The 16215-nt window shown below is 42.1% G+C and overlaps 1 protein-coding gene and 3 long non-coding RNA genes across 8 annotated transcripts in view; 2 read left to right on the plus strand and 2 right to left on the minus strand.

The window, feature by feature from the left end:
* The window catches only part of LOC310657423, a 290637-nt gene that overhangs the window by 128217 nt on the left and 146205 nt on the right, over window positions 1–16215 (plus strand). The gene's annotated exons all lie outside the window — the stretch shown is intronic.
* Window positions 1–16215, plus strand: part of LOC310657408 — a 145269-nt gene that overhangs the window by 76757 nt on the left and 52297 nt on the right. The gene's annotated exons all lie outside the window — the stretch shown is intronic.
* On the minus strand, window positions 500–2182 carry LOC310685735. The gene is made up of 2 exons (XR_014515452.1): window positions 1382–2182; window positions 500–1027 (listed from the first exon to the last, which is right to left on the minus strand). It is a non-coding gene; the product is annotated as an uncharacterized lncRNA (long non-coding RNA).
* The window catches only part of FAM114A1 (family with sequence similarity 114 member A1), a 51890-nt gene continuing 42005 nt past the window's right edge, over window positions 6331–16215 (minus strand). For all 5 annotated transcript variants that reach the window (XM_083458325.1, XM_083458324.1, XM_083458323.1 and 2 more), the window contains 3 exons: window positions 15997–16069; window positions 10132–10185; window positions 6331–8040 (listed from right to left, as the gene is read on the minus strand). In XM_083458325.1, coding sequence (XP_083314451.1) covers window positions 7939–8040; window positions 10132–10185; window positions 15997–16069 — 229 coding nt within the window. In that variant the 3' untranslated portion in view covers window positions 6331–7938. The remainder of the gene's footprint in view (window positions 8041–10131; window positions 10186–15996; window positions 16070–16215) is intronic.

A 16215-nucleotide genomic window follows, 5' to 3' on the forward strand; every position in this document is an offset into this window, starting at 1 on the left:
GAGGAGATATTTACCAAGAAATATACTCTGGCCTCATCCAATGGCTCAAAGACATGAGCTGTTGGGTTATTTTTGTATGGATAGAGTTGTATTTTTGCAATCTGTTGTAAAATACCTTGACGATATTTTGATCAAGTCAGATTATGAATCTTCAAAACAGCTGGATGGATGAATAATCGCCAGCAAGTAGGACATGAGCTCAACAGCACTCTTGTGCTCATGACCCCAGCAACTGGGGCAGAGTTTTTTCCCCCCAGCTGGAAATCACTGGAACTTAGTTGTGGCACCTCTCAGTGGGCACTATTGCCATTGTAAGAGAACAAGGGAGATGTTCGTGGTGAGGTCCGGCACCTCTTTTTCTAGAAAAATAGAACTGATTCAGAACATACTGCCTCTGATACTGGATGAAACATAATCATCATTACTACTTGCCATTATCCTCTATGTATAGTCTGCCACATGCTTGTTTCTGTAGCCCCTGGGAGGCAGGAAAAGCTAATTTGCTGCGTTCTTGATAAAATAGGTTTATTGAGCTCAGGTTATGTTTCGCTTGATAAGTCACACAAGCTGTGTGAACCAGAATGTGCCAAAGCTTCTAATGCCATTCAGATTCACTGTTGTTAGTGGAGCCTTGCTTGGAAAACAACATGAATTAAAGAAGAAAAACTGCAGACAGGCCTGTTGCCGATATCATTCATTACAATTGGAAAAGGAAATGTTAGGTTTCACACCTGAGTTAAAAAACAGCTCGCCCGTTTCATTGGGTGATTCCAGTATGCGTAATAAGAATTTCCTTTTCAACATTGTCCATAAATTGTGGGGGTTAGAGCGTGATGCTGATAACGACAAGGTTGCAGGTTTGATCGCCATAAAGGACAGCTGCATATTCCTGCAGTGCAGGGGGCTGGACTGGATGATCCTCAGGGAACCCTTCCAACTCTATGATTCTATAGCGTGGCCGGCACAAAAGAGAGTTTTACTATACAAATCAAGAAAGAGAGGAAAGCTAAGGAACAGTGCAATCCCTCTACATACAGTGGTGCCTCGCAAGACAAAATTAATTCGTTCTGCGAGTCTCTTCGTCTAGCGGTTTTTTTGTCTTGCGAAGCAACCCTATTAGCGGCTTAACGCTATTAGCGGTTTAGCGGCTATTAGCGGCTATTAAAGGCTTAGCGGATTAGCTGCTAAAAGGCTATCAGCGGTTTAGCGGCTTAGAAAAAGGGGGTAGGGAGCGGGGGAAAAAATCTCAAGACTCGCAAGACATTTTCGTCTTGCGAAGCAAGCCCATAGGGAAATTCATCCTGCGAAGCACATTGAAAAACGGAAAACCCTTTTGTCTAGCGGGTTTTCCGTCTTGCGAGGCATTCGTCTTGCGGGGCACCACTGTATCTACTCAGAAGTACGCTCCATTGGGTTCTTTACAAGATTTGTGCTACACATATGCTGAACCTAAGTAGTAAAAGTAAAGTAAAGGGACCCCTGACCATTAGGTCCAGTCGTGACCGACTCTGGGGTTGTGGTGATCATCTCGCTTTATTGGCTGAGGGAGCCGGTGTACAGCTTCCGGGTCATGTGGCCAGCATGACTAAGCCGCTTCTGGCGAACCAGAGCAGCGCACAGAAACGCCATTTACCTTCCCGCCGGAGTGGTAGCTATTTATCTACTTGCACTTTGACGTGCTTTCAAAATGCTAGGTTGGCAGGAGCAGGGACTGAGCAACGGGAGCTCACCCCGTCGCGGGGTTTCGAACTGCCGACCTTCTGATCGGCAAGTCCTAGGCTCTGTCATTTAACCCACAGCGCCACCCGCGTCCCAGTATGGATTATCAAATAGCTTTCTAAAACCATCAGTTTCCTAGGAGGAGTAACAAGAATCCGGATGCACTAGTCAATGCCCTCCTGAGTTTCTTTCACCCTGTGGCTTATTTTTCTGCATTTTGCCATGCACAGGTCTGTATGGATCTCTTTCACCCCCTGCCTCAGCTGGCATCTTCCACTTGCTCCATGCATGGCCTCTCCACATTTTTCGACAGAGATGGTGGTGGGTTGTAGTCCAACAATATCTGAAGGGGTACCATGTTGGCTGCCTTTCTTCTAGCTTCAAGCTCTCAATTTTTCTACAGTCCCTGTTGGACAGTCTTTTCCACTTCAGTGATTCCATTTGCATGATCTCATTTTCATATATTTATTAATATACAGTTATATAGAGCCAGTGTGGTGTGGTGGTTAAGAGCGGTAGTCTCGTAATCTGGGAAGCTGGGTTCGCGTCTCCGCTCCTCCACGTGCAGCTGCTAGGTGACCTTGGGCCAGTCACACTTCTTTGAAGTCTCTCAGCCTCACTCACCTCACAGAGTGTTTGTTGTGCGGGAGGAAGGGAAAGGAGAATGTTAGCCGCTTTGAGACTCCTTAAAGGGAGTGAAAGGCGGGATATCAAATCCAAACTCTTCTTCTTCTTCTTCTTCTTCTTCTAAAATTTAAAATAATAAGCTACATTATCATCATTTCTGTCATGCCAGTCTCTTCAGGAAAATTGCCCCAGGAGCTGGGATTTGCTGTGGAACAAAACCACAGAGCCTAGGACTTGCTGATCAGAAGGTCAGCGGTTCGAATCCCCGCAACGGGGTGAGCTCCCTTTGCTTGGTCCCTGCTCCTGCCAACCTAGCAGTTTTGAAAGCACGTCAAAGTGCAAGTAGATAAATCGGTACCGCTCTGGTGGGAAGGTAAGCGGCATTTCCGTGTGCTGCTCTGGGTCGCCAGAAGCAGCTTAGTCATACTGGCCACACGACCCGGAAGCTGTACACTGGCTCCCTCGGCCAGAAAAGCAAGATGAGTGCCGCAACCCCAGAGTCAGCCACAACTGGACCTAATGGTCAAGGGTCCCTTTAAGCTTCTATCCAAAGGCAGGACCTTGTCAGGAAGTATGCAATAATAGTCTGGATGCAAAAAACTCTTTCCTGGCAGCTATACAGGCTCCCCAGGTGAACACCTTCTGTGATCTGCTGCCTTAGACAACCACTTTAAGATCATCAGGTTTAATGACAGTCCCAGAATTCCTGCATATTTGCGAATATTTTAAAATGCCCCCCCCTTGATATTCAAGCCAAATGGCATGTTAAATACAGCAAGAGGTTGAAGCTATAAACTACTGGGACACTCTCCTGCAGAATCCCCTTTAAGTGGGAGATGAACACGACCCATATAGCTATCATTAATTTTCCACAGTGTTTCCATGAGATGTGGTCCCAATGGGCTGGAGTCCTAAACTAGTAATGAAAGCAATTCTGAATCTTCTAAACAGCAACAAGCAAAAATCTGATTTTAGTAGAAAACAAGGGTTAAGCTGGTTTAAGAAAGCAAGATATTCTACATGAACCATTTAGAGTGAAGTCACTTTACAACTGCACCAGAAATCAGCAGGAATTGTATTTCAGTACCACTTTAGTGGATTAGGCAACTTCAATATTAATTTAACAGATGCAACGAGCAGAAGAGAAAACTGGGTTCAGTAAGAGAGCAGGAGAAGAATTCTTAGAGAAAAAGTGAACTTTGAGTCCTAATTAAAATGAATTCTCAAACGGATTTTAGGAGAGTCCTTGTTTTAAGCCAGGTTGGCAAATGGTCACACAGACTGTTGGTTCTTTATATCTGGCTTCCATTAATGCGTCATTCGAAAAATAAAAGTCACAAGATGTGGAAGGAAGTATTCTGAAGTTGGCAAATCCTGTGTTATTTAATGATTAATTCATTTACAACACAATCCTATGCATGTCTACTCAGAAGTAAGTCCCATGAAGTCAAATGGGACTTAACTCTCAACCCAAGAGTGTATAGAATTTCAGCCTAAAACATTTAATACACCACTGCTGTTGTATCAGGAACTTTATTTTGTACACAACTATGCACTGAGAAATCTACATTTAAATGAACGAATTGATTTTAGGTGCATAAAGGCTGCCTAGCACAAGTAGCTGCACAAAGAGTAATCGGAGATGTATTTTAAAGAATCAGTTGGGGACAGCTTGCCCTGTATTTCATTCAGTAGTGTATTACTCATTTTCCCGATGGACAAAGCGGTAGCCCATTACATGCATAATTTAAGCCTTTTCGGAAAAACCTACAGGAAGCCCCGTTTCAAATAAGCTATCTACCATTTTAAACGATTCTCCTACCATCTCTTTAAAATGTCCCCCAAGGCTTACAACATATTCCTGCACAACCTTTAGTTAAAAGTTCACCTCTATTAAAGCAATCTATTTCTGTCGCTTCTCTTGGTTGTTCTCTCCCTGGATTAACTCAACTCAAAGAGTATTCCACGCCGAATGAGCTCATAGAAACCAAAGAGGATTCTTTCCCAGCATATCACGAACATGACTAATATTGTAGCAAAACCCTACTTGTGCACTATCAGGGCCTTTTAAAGGAGATGCACTAGCGGTAATTGCCCCAGATTCACCCATGGAGCGGACACATTAATATTACTGCTGCTGCACTGTTGTTGACTTTTTAGATGCAGCAGATAGCATAGAACTGACATCTCACCAGCTGGGTTCATCCCCTCCAGACCCTAGTAGAGGCCGTCGCTTCCATCTGCCCTGTAAGAGTTGCAGAATCATCTGTGCTGGCCATGATGGTATCAACAGGGCCTCCATGACTCTACATGCTGTGATGGGAATGGCCAGAAGCCAGCAAGTTCCAACAAGGCTCCTGAAGGCAAATGCTCCACCTTGCAAAGTCAACCACTTTTGGCTGCAATGGCCACTTCCAGGAAGGCTGGCTCCCCAGATACTACCAGGGCCTGTTTTTGAACTGTAAGCAACCCTTTTCCACCCAAATTGCATCATTATTAGAACCTTGTAACATTAAGAATTTGGCACCTGAGTTAGCTTGCTTTCCTCTTCCCTCCTTGCACCTTATGTTGTTTGTGCCATGGCCTTTAAGACTGTAAGCAGGTGGGCAGATATTGTATTATTTTCGCTAATTTGAAAGCTGTACTGAGAGCAACTCCGGCTGAGAAATGGGTTGTAAACAAACTTTCTCTCTCCCGACTCTTGAATCCCACTAAGCAGCTCTATAAAGCTAGTGGGGGTGGGTGGAGATCATAAAACAGCTTCAGCGTAAGCGAGTGTGACCTTTTACTCTATGAGCAAATCATAGAGTTCGAAGGGACCCTTAGGGTCATCTAGTCCAACCCCCTTCAATGCGGGAATCTCAATTAAAGCATCCATGACAGATGGTCATCCAAGCTCAGCTTAAAAACCTCTAAGGAAGCAGAGTCCACACCTTCTTGAATGATTGTTGCAGCTGCAGACAATGCTAATAACAGCAGTCTATCCAACCATAGTCAAGCCTACTCATAGTAGTCAAGCCTACTCAAGCCAATATTAATCAATGGTAAAAAAATACTACTGCTACTACACCAAGGATCATCTTGAAAAGCTGGTCACAAACCATATGGTCCTGCAGAAAAGATATCACACAAACATTATCTTCTATTATTACATAACATCATTGATTATTCCAAAGAGGATGTGGTGGTTAAGTTAGAAGCAAACTCTTTGGTTAAGACAACACATATTTCAAATTTCTTTTATGGCAGCGCTCTGGCAAAAAATCCTCCACAGATTTGTCTGTGCCAATGAAAAACATGCCCTGGTGCTACGTCAGGGAAAAAATGCTTTCCCTTCCTTCATCACCTTTCAAGAAACTGAAGACGTAAAAGAAATGAGTATTGAAGCCACATATTCGGATGAAAGTTCAATAACTTGGTGACACAAATTAGTTTCCCAGATGGAAAAAGTTACTAGAAGTTAATGACAAAGGCAAACTCAGTTTGGAAACATATGATAGTATATGGGCAGATAGAACTGGAGAAGTGCTTTTGTGCTCACACCGAAGTGGTGAATTTATTTGGATTCCTGGCAAGGCTGGCCCTTTCTTCCCCCAAAAAATCACTGTGTAGCAGAAAAGTATGCAGAAGCTTTTGTGAGTCCTTCCATTTGTCTACGACGCTAAAAGAAATTATCTCACTTCTTAAATACTGCTGAGGAATGTGAAGGATCTGAAGCTGCTGGCTTGAAGATAATTTACAGTAAGGATCTGGAAGCTTTCTGCCTTTATCTAACTAGCCCTGCCCATTTCAAATTGTGAGGGAGAAAGAGGATTCTCCAAGTTGTCTTTAATTACAGTCAACAATGCTGTATCTGTTCTCTGTACAGAACGCTATCTTACAAGAGAAATGTCTTTTGATAATCTCTTATCAGAATTTGCCGGCAAGAAAAGTAGAGAAGAAAGCAGATACAACTTTTACAATATTCTGAATGTAGTTAGTTACTGGATGCAAACATTGTCTTTAGCTTTATTGATGTTTATATTAGTTGATAAAACATGAAAGGAGAATCCCATATGCAGGATGCAATAAGCGCTACACATCGCAAGAGATTTTTTTTTTTTTAAATTGTCTGTGAATTTTGGCAACATAAAATCTTAACATAATGCTTCTGATGTAAAATATCAATTTTTAGAAATGATTATATGCACATACTTTTCAGGGGAGAAAATGACATTTGTCAATAAGTTGGGTAGGTGAGGACTCAAGCAAACAATCTGCCCTTGGACCTTTTTTTTTTTTTAAAAAAAGGTCGTGTTTAACAAAATGATAGCTCATTATTCAATAGGATTAATGGAAGGCACCATACTTGCTAGTAAGTTTAGTTTTCTGAATAGCCTCGTCTAAACTAGAGACTGGACTTCTACCATAAATAATGCACTGGTTTGGCATATGACAGCAGCACTCCACTTTGAGGCACCAAACACTATCGCTGTGTCTACGGTAGTGATAAATCACAATTTTCCACAAAGACCCTGAAGTCAATAGTAATGGCAGAGTAGCATGTGGAAATTGGTGGACTTCACTGCTTGGCAGCCACAAACACTTAGTGCCGTTGCGAATTGTCAGTGTGCTTATTTTGCACACATTCATGCCTTAATTGAATTTTCAGACAGCACATTTTGCATTTCATTCTTTGACCCCACTGTCAAACTTTTCTGTCATCTAAACGCCACCACATATCTGATGAAGTAGTATATAGTCCATTAAAGCTTATGCTATAATAAATTTGTCAATCTTTACAGCGCCGCTGTCATTTCTGCAGCAGCAAACTAGCACGGCTACCCTTCTAAAAAGCACTTACACATTGGAGGTTGCCACTGGGGAGAAGCAGCAGTAGAAAGCTTGGACCAGACCAGGAAGTGCAGACAATCTCATGATGCATTCTGCACAATGGTTGTCATACAAGCATGAGTGGATGCTATCATTGATTCATGCTGGCCTCTGAATGAATCAGCAACCTAAATGACGAGGTTGTGCCTTTGCATCTATGAAAGAAGCACTGCCATTAGTTCATGATTCCGTTAAGGCAAGAAAACTTATGTTACATTTAAGCTACATGAAACTGTTGGTATGGGGAAAGTGCCGTTGAACTTAAATAAGGAGATGCTGCCTCACCTTCATGCATGCAGAGAACAGCTACCCTACTAGGTGCTGAATCCCCAGACTACTTAGTTTGGAGTGTAACAAACTGTGACTCAGTTCTTTACACTGATTTTGGATCAGGAGACTTCATTCTGGCACCCTGGGCAAATAGGCCAGTGCAAATGTTTCAAAATGGGATGCAAGTTAGTACAGCAATATCCCAAAATGAAGTTCAACCAATAAAACAGAAATAAACACAATTTACCTTAAATTAATACAAGGAATATGAGTTTCCACCCCCTATTATGAAACTGTATGTTTAAATAGGTTTACCTAAATACAAGAGTATTACTCATTCTGCATGTGCAAAATTGCATTTAGTGTCTTTTAAAGGCATCAGACATATTTTTGAACTGTAAACACAACCAAGAGATTATTAGGCTGATGGTTCTTTTAAATGCAAAGTGGTCACTGTAGTGTTTTTGAACAGTCATTCTGGAGATGAGAGATCTGGAGAACTGGAAGCAATAACTGGAAAGCATCTTGGATGTAAGTGGTGCTGTTACAACCCTAAGGAGGAAAGAAAATGTATGTTAATATTGCAGTGTGTTTCATATTTCAGTGCCTTTCAACCCCACTTATCTTGAAATCAGTACAGCCTGCTTCCAGCTTGGGGGGGGGGGGGAGAGATACATGCATTATGCACTGCCGCAGGAAGCACATAATATGATGATGCCATAAACATGTCCACACGGGAAATCTAATCTGGATGACGCTCCAAAGCACATGCACACCGTTATTTGAACATGTGTACATGTGTATGTGACATTACGTATTTGCTTAAAGAACACTGAAATTTGCTGCAAAATAATTGGGTTGGTTTTCTTCTTCAGAAAACAGTGTGAGGGAAATGGTATGGATGAAGACTGTGGTTTGTGGCTCGGGAAATTCCAACCATTTCTCCGCAATGTCACAGTCCGAATCCAAATTCCTTTCCCAGAGCAAGTAATATCTGTGGAGGAGAACACTTGCGGGCACGACTCCTCACTCTCGTGCCCATTTTCGGGAAATGACAGAGGTCAAACTGGTTAATCCTTCCTCCCCCTGTGCCACAGCTCTGATACAAATCCCTACCCCACACCAGCAGGGGCATTTTGAAGAAGAAAAGTATGCTGAGAGTGCTGTTCAACTAACTGTTATTCAGACTCAATCTACTGAAATTAATGAACACGATAACCTAAGTTTCAATAATTTCAGTGTGGCTACTTATCGAGTAACACTTAGTTGAATAAAGGTAAAGATAAAGGGACCCCTGACCATTAGGTCCAGTCATGGCCGACTCTGGGGTTGTGGCGCTCATCTTGCTTTATTGGCCGAGGGAGCCGGCGTACAGCTTCCGGGTCATGTGGCCAGCATGACTAAGCCACTTCTGGCGAACTAGAGCAGCGCACGGAAACGCCGTTTACCTTTCCACTGGAGCAGTACCTATTTATTTACTTGTACTTTGCTGTGCTTTTGAACTGCTAGGTTAGCAGGAGCAGGGACTGAGCAACAGGAGCTCACCCAATCGAACCGCCGGCCTTCTGATTGGCAAGTCCTAGGCTCTGTGGTTTAACCCACAGCACCAACCGCGTCCCCACTTAGTTGAATATCACCCTTTAATTACTAGGAATGCTGCCCAACTGAATAATAAACTCCTGAGTCATAGACAGACAAAACAACAAAGCCTTCAAAACAGAGCACAGAAAGTAGGTACGAAGGATTGTCTTGCTTACTATATATATTTTTATAAAAACTTTAAGAACACTAGCCAATCCTACTCAAGAATTTGCAGATACATGTCCTACATTGTAGACGCTCCTGCAGTTGACACAGTAACAGGCTGATGGCCATTTCCTAGCAACAACCAATAGTGAATTACAGCCAGGGGAATACAATTTATATATATAAAATGGAAACATTAGTTTGCCCCCCTTTGGAACTTCTGACAATGGAAATGCCAGTTATCTGCTGTCTGAATTCTGAGAGTACCAACATTTGTAGGGACCATAGATTTCTAGAGGCAAAATAATGCAAAAGGCCCTTACAGTGCAACCATGGTTTCACATGGAATTTCAAATTCCTTTGCGTACCACCCAGAAATTCATTTCTAGATGAAGATTGATTTATAAATTTTAACATGAATAAATAGGTGCAGCCTACTGAGAACCTTGCCTATGCAAGCTCCATTGAACTGAATAGCATGTCCTCCAGCACTCATCTTAGTTCAGAGATTATATTTAGTGATTTATGAGCAGCAGAAACTTTATTAAGGTTCAGAGTCTGTTCCTAGGCATTTTTTTTTTTGAATGGAAAGCAAAGCTACCTTACTGAACTAACTGTAAATTGTCTAGTAAGTTCTTTCCAATGCATTATGGTAAGAGGTAGGAAAAAGCGTTTCACCCGTGTCTTACAAATGTTCCTAGAAAACGCAGCACGGCTGTTATGGCTAAGCTCTCACAGATGAGTGATTAAAGCACAATGACACTGTTTATGAAATGGCACGGTATTACAGTGATAACCATTACTTTTTATGGTTCTTCATAGGGACATAAATGTATGCTAGCTTCATTTGAAAAAGACAGCAAAGTGGTTCCTTATGTTAAATAGCGACACACTTACCTCTAATAATACGCTGTTGACCATTGGGTTAAGGACTTCGGCTTTTTTGTCACTCTGCTCAGATGAAAACACAGGCAAGGTTTAATGCTAGGGACACATCGAGAAAGTGGTAATAAAACATTTCTTTGCTTTAGTAATACATTTGTTTTGAAGAGTGAGATTCTGAAGGTGCTAACTTACTGCATAAACAAAATATGCACATGTTCAGTGTCAAATACAAAATACCATTTTCATTGATGCAAAAATACGGAAAGGGCGTGTTTTTTTAAAAGATTAGACAAAAATATGCTAGAGGCTTTGTGAAGACAGTGGAACAAGTCCAAGGAATTCAGCCTTGCTTAAATCCTGGCGATATTCAGCAATCTCAACTGGTCTTCAACACAACCAACTTTCTTTGGATCCCAGAAAGCGAGCTGTACAGTGGTGCCCCGCAAGACGAATGCCTCGCAAGACGGAAAACCCGCTAGATGAAAGGGTTTTCCGTTTTGGAGGTGCTTCGCAGGACGAATTTGCTATGGGCTTGCTTTGCAAGACGAAAATGCCTTGCGATTCCTGGGTTTTTTTCCCCCTCCCCCCTTTTTCCCAAGCTTAACAGCTGATCTAAGCCGCTTATCAGCTGATCTAAGCCGCTAATAGCCTTTTAGCAGCTAATCCGCTAATCCCTTAAGCCTTTAATAGCCGCTAATAGCCTTTTAGCAGCTAATCCGCTAATCCCTTAAGCCTTTAATAGCCGCTAAACCGCTAATAGCGCTAATCCGCTAATGGGCTTGCTTCGCAAGACGAAAAAAACCACAAGACGAAGAGACTCGCGGAACGGATTCTTTTCGTCTTGCGAGGCACCACTGTATTTATTTTTCCAATGGTGAGGTTGTGGATAGAAATTGCTTCATCAGTCTCTTCCCCACTCTTCCTCTCTGGCCCACTGCTGGTAGTCTCCCTCCTTTAAATCCAGCGGTGGGGCAATGGTGTTCACCTGACCTCCCGACTGGCTACTGCTTACCAGGAAGGAGAGAGGCAAAGCAGCAGGGAGGCTGATGAAAACGCACCAAGAGGAGCGTAGGATTAGCTCTGGTAGCACCGCTTCCATTTCCCTTCATCCGTACCCCATGCTACCCCAAACCACCACCCACCACTGTTTGAATCTCCACAATGGTTTCTTGTCCACTCCCAGATCCAGCACAAGTTCCTTGTCATTACTTTCAAAAGATGTGGCCTCATCCATTGCTACCTCTTGTGCTGGGCACTGCCTTCCAGAACCCCTACCTGGTGACATCTGCCTGCCTCCCTTCAAATCTACCTTGTCCATGATGGAACACCCTGTGGAATGCCATCCCATCAGACGTCAAGGAGATAAAGAACTACCCAACTCTTTGAAGACATCTTAAGGCAGTCCTGATTCAGGAAGTTTTTAATGTTTGATGTTATATTAAGTTTTTATATGTGTTGGAAGCCACCCAGAGTGGCTGGGGCAACACAGCCAGATGGGCGGGGTATAAATAATAAAAATATTATTAAAATATTATTATAAAGTCTTATTTTTCACCCCGTACTGAAACTAAGGCAAAATATGTGCGAATGGAACACATATTCTTTTCATTTACATTCCCACTAGTTCTTTCCCCCTTTATTTATTGTTTTCCCTAGTCAAATTTTAAGCCCCTCAGGGTTCAAATATATCTTTTTACCATTATTCTATAAAGCACCATGCACAGCAAGTGTTAAGCAAATATTATTATTACTACTGCTGCTGCTGTTGTGATGATTATTACTAAAAATGATGCCAGCCCCAAAGAGAATGTAAAAAGAGATTGGGGGGGGGGGGGAGCCATGAAATAATAAAAACAACAATACTGTTTCAAAGTCAGTAATTAAAAAAACCCAATACCCATCCCCTTGTTTATTTCAGCATATACAAGCCCCTGAAACATAAAGAAATGATTGCCTGTTAAAACAATATTGATTGATATAATCAATAGTTAGTGCAAACACTGTGAAGGAGATCTATAGCGATAAAGAATAAAAATATTTATTGTTTCTCAATAACTGCTTTCTTGAAGTGAGAAGGACAGAGTTACAATGTGGTTATTAAATGACAGCATTGTTTAGCAGTTGTGTGGAGATGCTATTAATCTGGGGATCCTCATCTGCTCTAAATCTACATGACGACTGGTTTATATGGTCCTCTTGCAGTTATTCCTTGGCCTTGCAATCTGACTTAATGTTATGTACTGAGTTGAATAGGATCCAAACGGCAGCAGTGTGATTGGTCCTAGAACAATAGGATCCAAAACGCAGCAGTCTGATTGGTCCTAGAACAATAGGATTCAGAATGCAGCAGTCTGATTGGTCCTAGAACAATGCAGCAGTATGATTGGTTGGCAGGAACCACCCAATCATTCTCCAGATAGAAGCGAATCCACAACCTGATTGGCTTACGGTAGAATTCCGGAATTAGCCAATCATGTGCAGCCCATTGTGTAAATAATGTATATAAAGCAGATACTTTGAGGGGACATTCATTCATTCCTCCTCACCACTATGAGCTGAATAAAGAGCATGAAATCACTTTGCAACTCTGAGTATATTTCACTTAAAATTAGTTCAGTAAGAGCAATCACATCTGTAAACAACCACCGCCAACAGTTTTGGCCTCAGTTGTATACAGGGCCTTCCCTACCATCGGGCAGTGTGAGGTGGCCACTTCAAGTAGCAAATGCTGGGGATCAGGGAGCGGTGGTGAGATGTTGAAGGACAGAGGAGTGTTTGCCACGTGAACTGCCCACCACCTTCTAAGCCAGCCTTCTGCTCTCAGATGCAGTAAATGCTGCTGTCCCACTGCCAGTGTTGAAGTACTATAGCTGCAACTCTGGTTGCTATATACAGGTGAAACTCAAAAAATTAGAGTATCGTGGAAAAGTTCATTTATTTCAGTAACTCAACTTAAAAGGTGAAGCTAATGTATGAGATAGACTCATGACATGCAAAGCAAGATATGTCAAGCCTTTATTTGTTATCATTGTGATGGTCATGGTGTATAGCTGATGAAAACCCCAAATTAATCATCTCAGAAAATTAGAATATTAAATGAAATCAGCAAAACAAGGACTGCAAATAGAGCAATATTGGACCTCTGAGAAGCAGAAGCATGCATATGTACTCAGTACTTGGTTTGGGTCCCTTTTGCAACAATTACTGCCTCAATGTGGCGTGGCATGGATGCTATCAGCCTGTGGCACTGCTGAGGTGTTATGGAAGACCAGGATGATTCAATAGCAGCCTTCAGCTCTTCTGCATTGCTCGGTCTCATGTCTCTCATCTTTCTCTTGGCAATGCCCCATAGATTCAGATCAGGTGAGTTTGCTGGCTAATCAAGCACAGTAATCCCAAAGTACCAGGTTTTGGTACTTTTGGCAGTGTGGGCAGGTGCCAAAGTCCTGCTGGAAAATGAAGTCAGCATCCCCATAAAGCTCATCTGCGGAAGGAAGCATGAAGTGCTCCACAATCTCCTGGGAGACGGCTGCATTGACCCTGGACTTAATGAAGCACAGTAGACCAACACCAGCTGATGACATGGCTCCCCAAATCAACACAGACTGTGGAAACTTCACACTGGACTTCAAGTATCTGGCATTGTGTGCCTCCCCATTCTTCCTCCAGACTCTGGGTTCTTGGTTTCCAAATGAGATGCAAAAGCTGCTCTCATCAGAAAAGAGATTTGGGGAGCCATGTCATCAGCTGGTATTGGTCCAGTGTGCTTGGACAATGAGGCAGCAGCATTTACTGCTTTTCCACGATATTCTAATTTTTTGAGTTTCACCTGTATGGAATAGAAGAGATGCCATCCTGTCCTTTGCAGTCCCAGCTGTATGTCTGGTTATGAATCATGGAATCATAGAGTTGGAAGAGACCACAAGGTCCATCGAGTCCAACCCCCTGCCAAGCAGGAAACACCATCAGAGCACTCCTGACATATGGTTGTCAAGCCTCTGCTTAAAGACCTCCAAAGAAGGAGACTCCACCACACTCCTTGGCAGCAAATTCCACTGTCGAACAGCTCTTACTGTCAGGAAGTTCTTCCTAATGTTTAGGTGGAATCTTCTTTCTTGTAGTTTGGATCCATTGCTCCATGTCCGCTTCTCTGGAGCAGCAGAAAACAACCTTTCTCCCTCCTCTATGTGACATCCTTTTATATATTTGAACATGGCTATCATATCACCCCTTAACCTCCTCTTCTCCAGGCTAAACATGCCCAGCTCCCTTAGCCGTTCCTCATAAGGCATCGTTTCCAGGCCTTTGACCATTTTGGTGGCCCTCCTCTGGACACGTTCCAGTTTGTCAGTGTCCTTCTTGAACTGTGGTGCCCAGAACTGGGCACAGTACTCCAGGTGAGGTCTGACCAGAGCAGAATACAGTGGCACTATTACTTCCCTTGATCTAGATGCTATACTCCTATTGATGCAGCCCAGAATTGCATTGGCTTTTTTAGCTGCCGCGTCACACTGTTGGCTCATGTCAAGTTTGTGGTCAACCAAGACTCCTAGATCCTTTTCACATGTACTGCTCTCAAGCCAGGTGTCACCCATCTTGTATTTGTGCCTCTCATTTTTTTTGCCCAAGTGCAATACTTTACATTTCTCCCTGTTAAAATTCATCTTGTTGAATGTGGTAACGGCATTAATTTCAACGTGACCAAGGTGGATCTCTACTCACTTTACATTAAAATTCAAATAGTGGTATCTCAGTACAAAATATATGTACACCTGTAAAATGTGCATCACTTGGTGTCTTTCAGAGGGCTAGTAAACATACGCTCTTACTAGAGAGGAAATTTCACATTAAAAGGCACATTCACATCAGAACGAAGTTGCCCAACTTCCAGGGCTAAAGCTTTTGCTGCTCAGCACCAACTTCCAGTCTGGTAGCATAGCTATATATGGACTTGTTTGCTATGAACACATAGCAAGTCAGAGCTGAATCTATTTTAAATTATGTGATTAAATCAAGCAAAACTGTTGAAGTGCAGAGGAACCAAGGTCAAAACTAAAAGTCATGTAAGATGCCTAGTTCTGAAGTTGGATCAGATTAATATTTCACGCTGGATTTTTGGGTTTGATATAAATATTTATCAAGACTGCCTCGGAGAAATATGATAAAACACGGGGAGAAAATGCAGAAATAGACAAATTCCTGCAACTTGCCACCAGCATAAATTATTCAGAGTGAAAGCAATATGATTAAATTATGTTATTTTAAAAGAAACTCTGAAAAGATGCTTGCTGATGCAAGGGAGATGAAAATGGCTCACAGGAGTCTTGTTTAAAATTCCACCATCAAACAAAAATGAAGCATGTTGAAATTCTGCACTGGAATTACTATTTTTTAAATAAAAGTTTCCCTGCTTTGCTTTTCATCTTTTTGAAAGATGGTCCCTTTCAAAAACTAATATGTTCGAAATCGTGTTGATAGTCCAGACATGATCTATCTTTAGTTGCAATCCTGGATGTTTGCATTTCTCAGGGTTCCCCCACCCCCCATTCCAGAAGAACCTGTTCTTTTTTTAATCCATTCCCTGGGCTCACCTTCTGGTCTTGTCCCATAATATCTATCACAATCTAGGGCTCATTCACACTTTGCTTGCCCAGCACCTAGAGACCACAGAAAATGAAGACCTAAAACTTGGGCAAACATAGTAGAGGACATAGTTAAAATAGATCCCCAAGTATTTTTATGCTTATGGCTCTGTGGTGAAATTCAATAATCAATGGAAATAGGATTTCTGTGTACCTACTTTCACTCAACCAAGGAATAAGACTTCAAGACATTAAAAAGGGACTTGTAAATGAATAAAAATGCATAATAACTTACCCCAACTGAAGTTAAGAAATCAGCAAAATTTGTCGACAGGGAAGAAACTTCATTACACATCGTACTTGTTAAACTGTTAAAGAAACAAAGGAAATATCATTAATACATTTATTTCACTACAGCACAGAAGAATTAACTGCTACTGCTGTAATCAATATATGCACCATGTTACATCTTTATAAGAGTATTGTACTGTCAAGGGCATACCAACATAAACAT

The sequence above is a fragment of the Podarcis tiliguerta genome, assembly GCF_965153285.1.
Source record: "Podarcis tiliguerta genome assembly, chromosome: 9".
Taxonomy (NCBI): domain Eukaryota; kingdom Metazoa; phylum Chordata; class Lepidosauria; order Squamata; family Lacertidae; genus Podarcis; species Podarcis tiliguerta.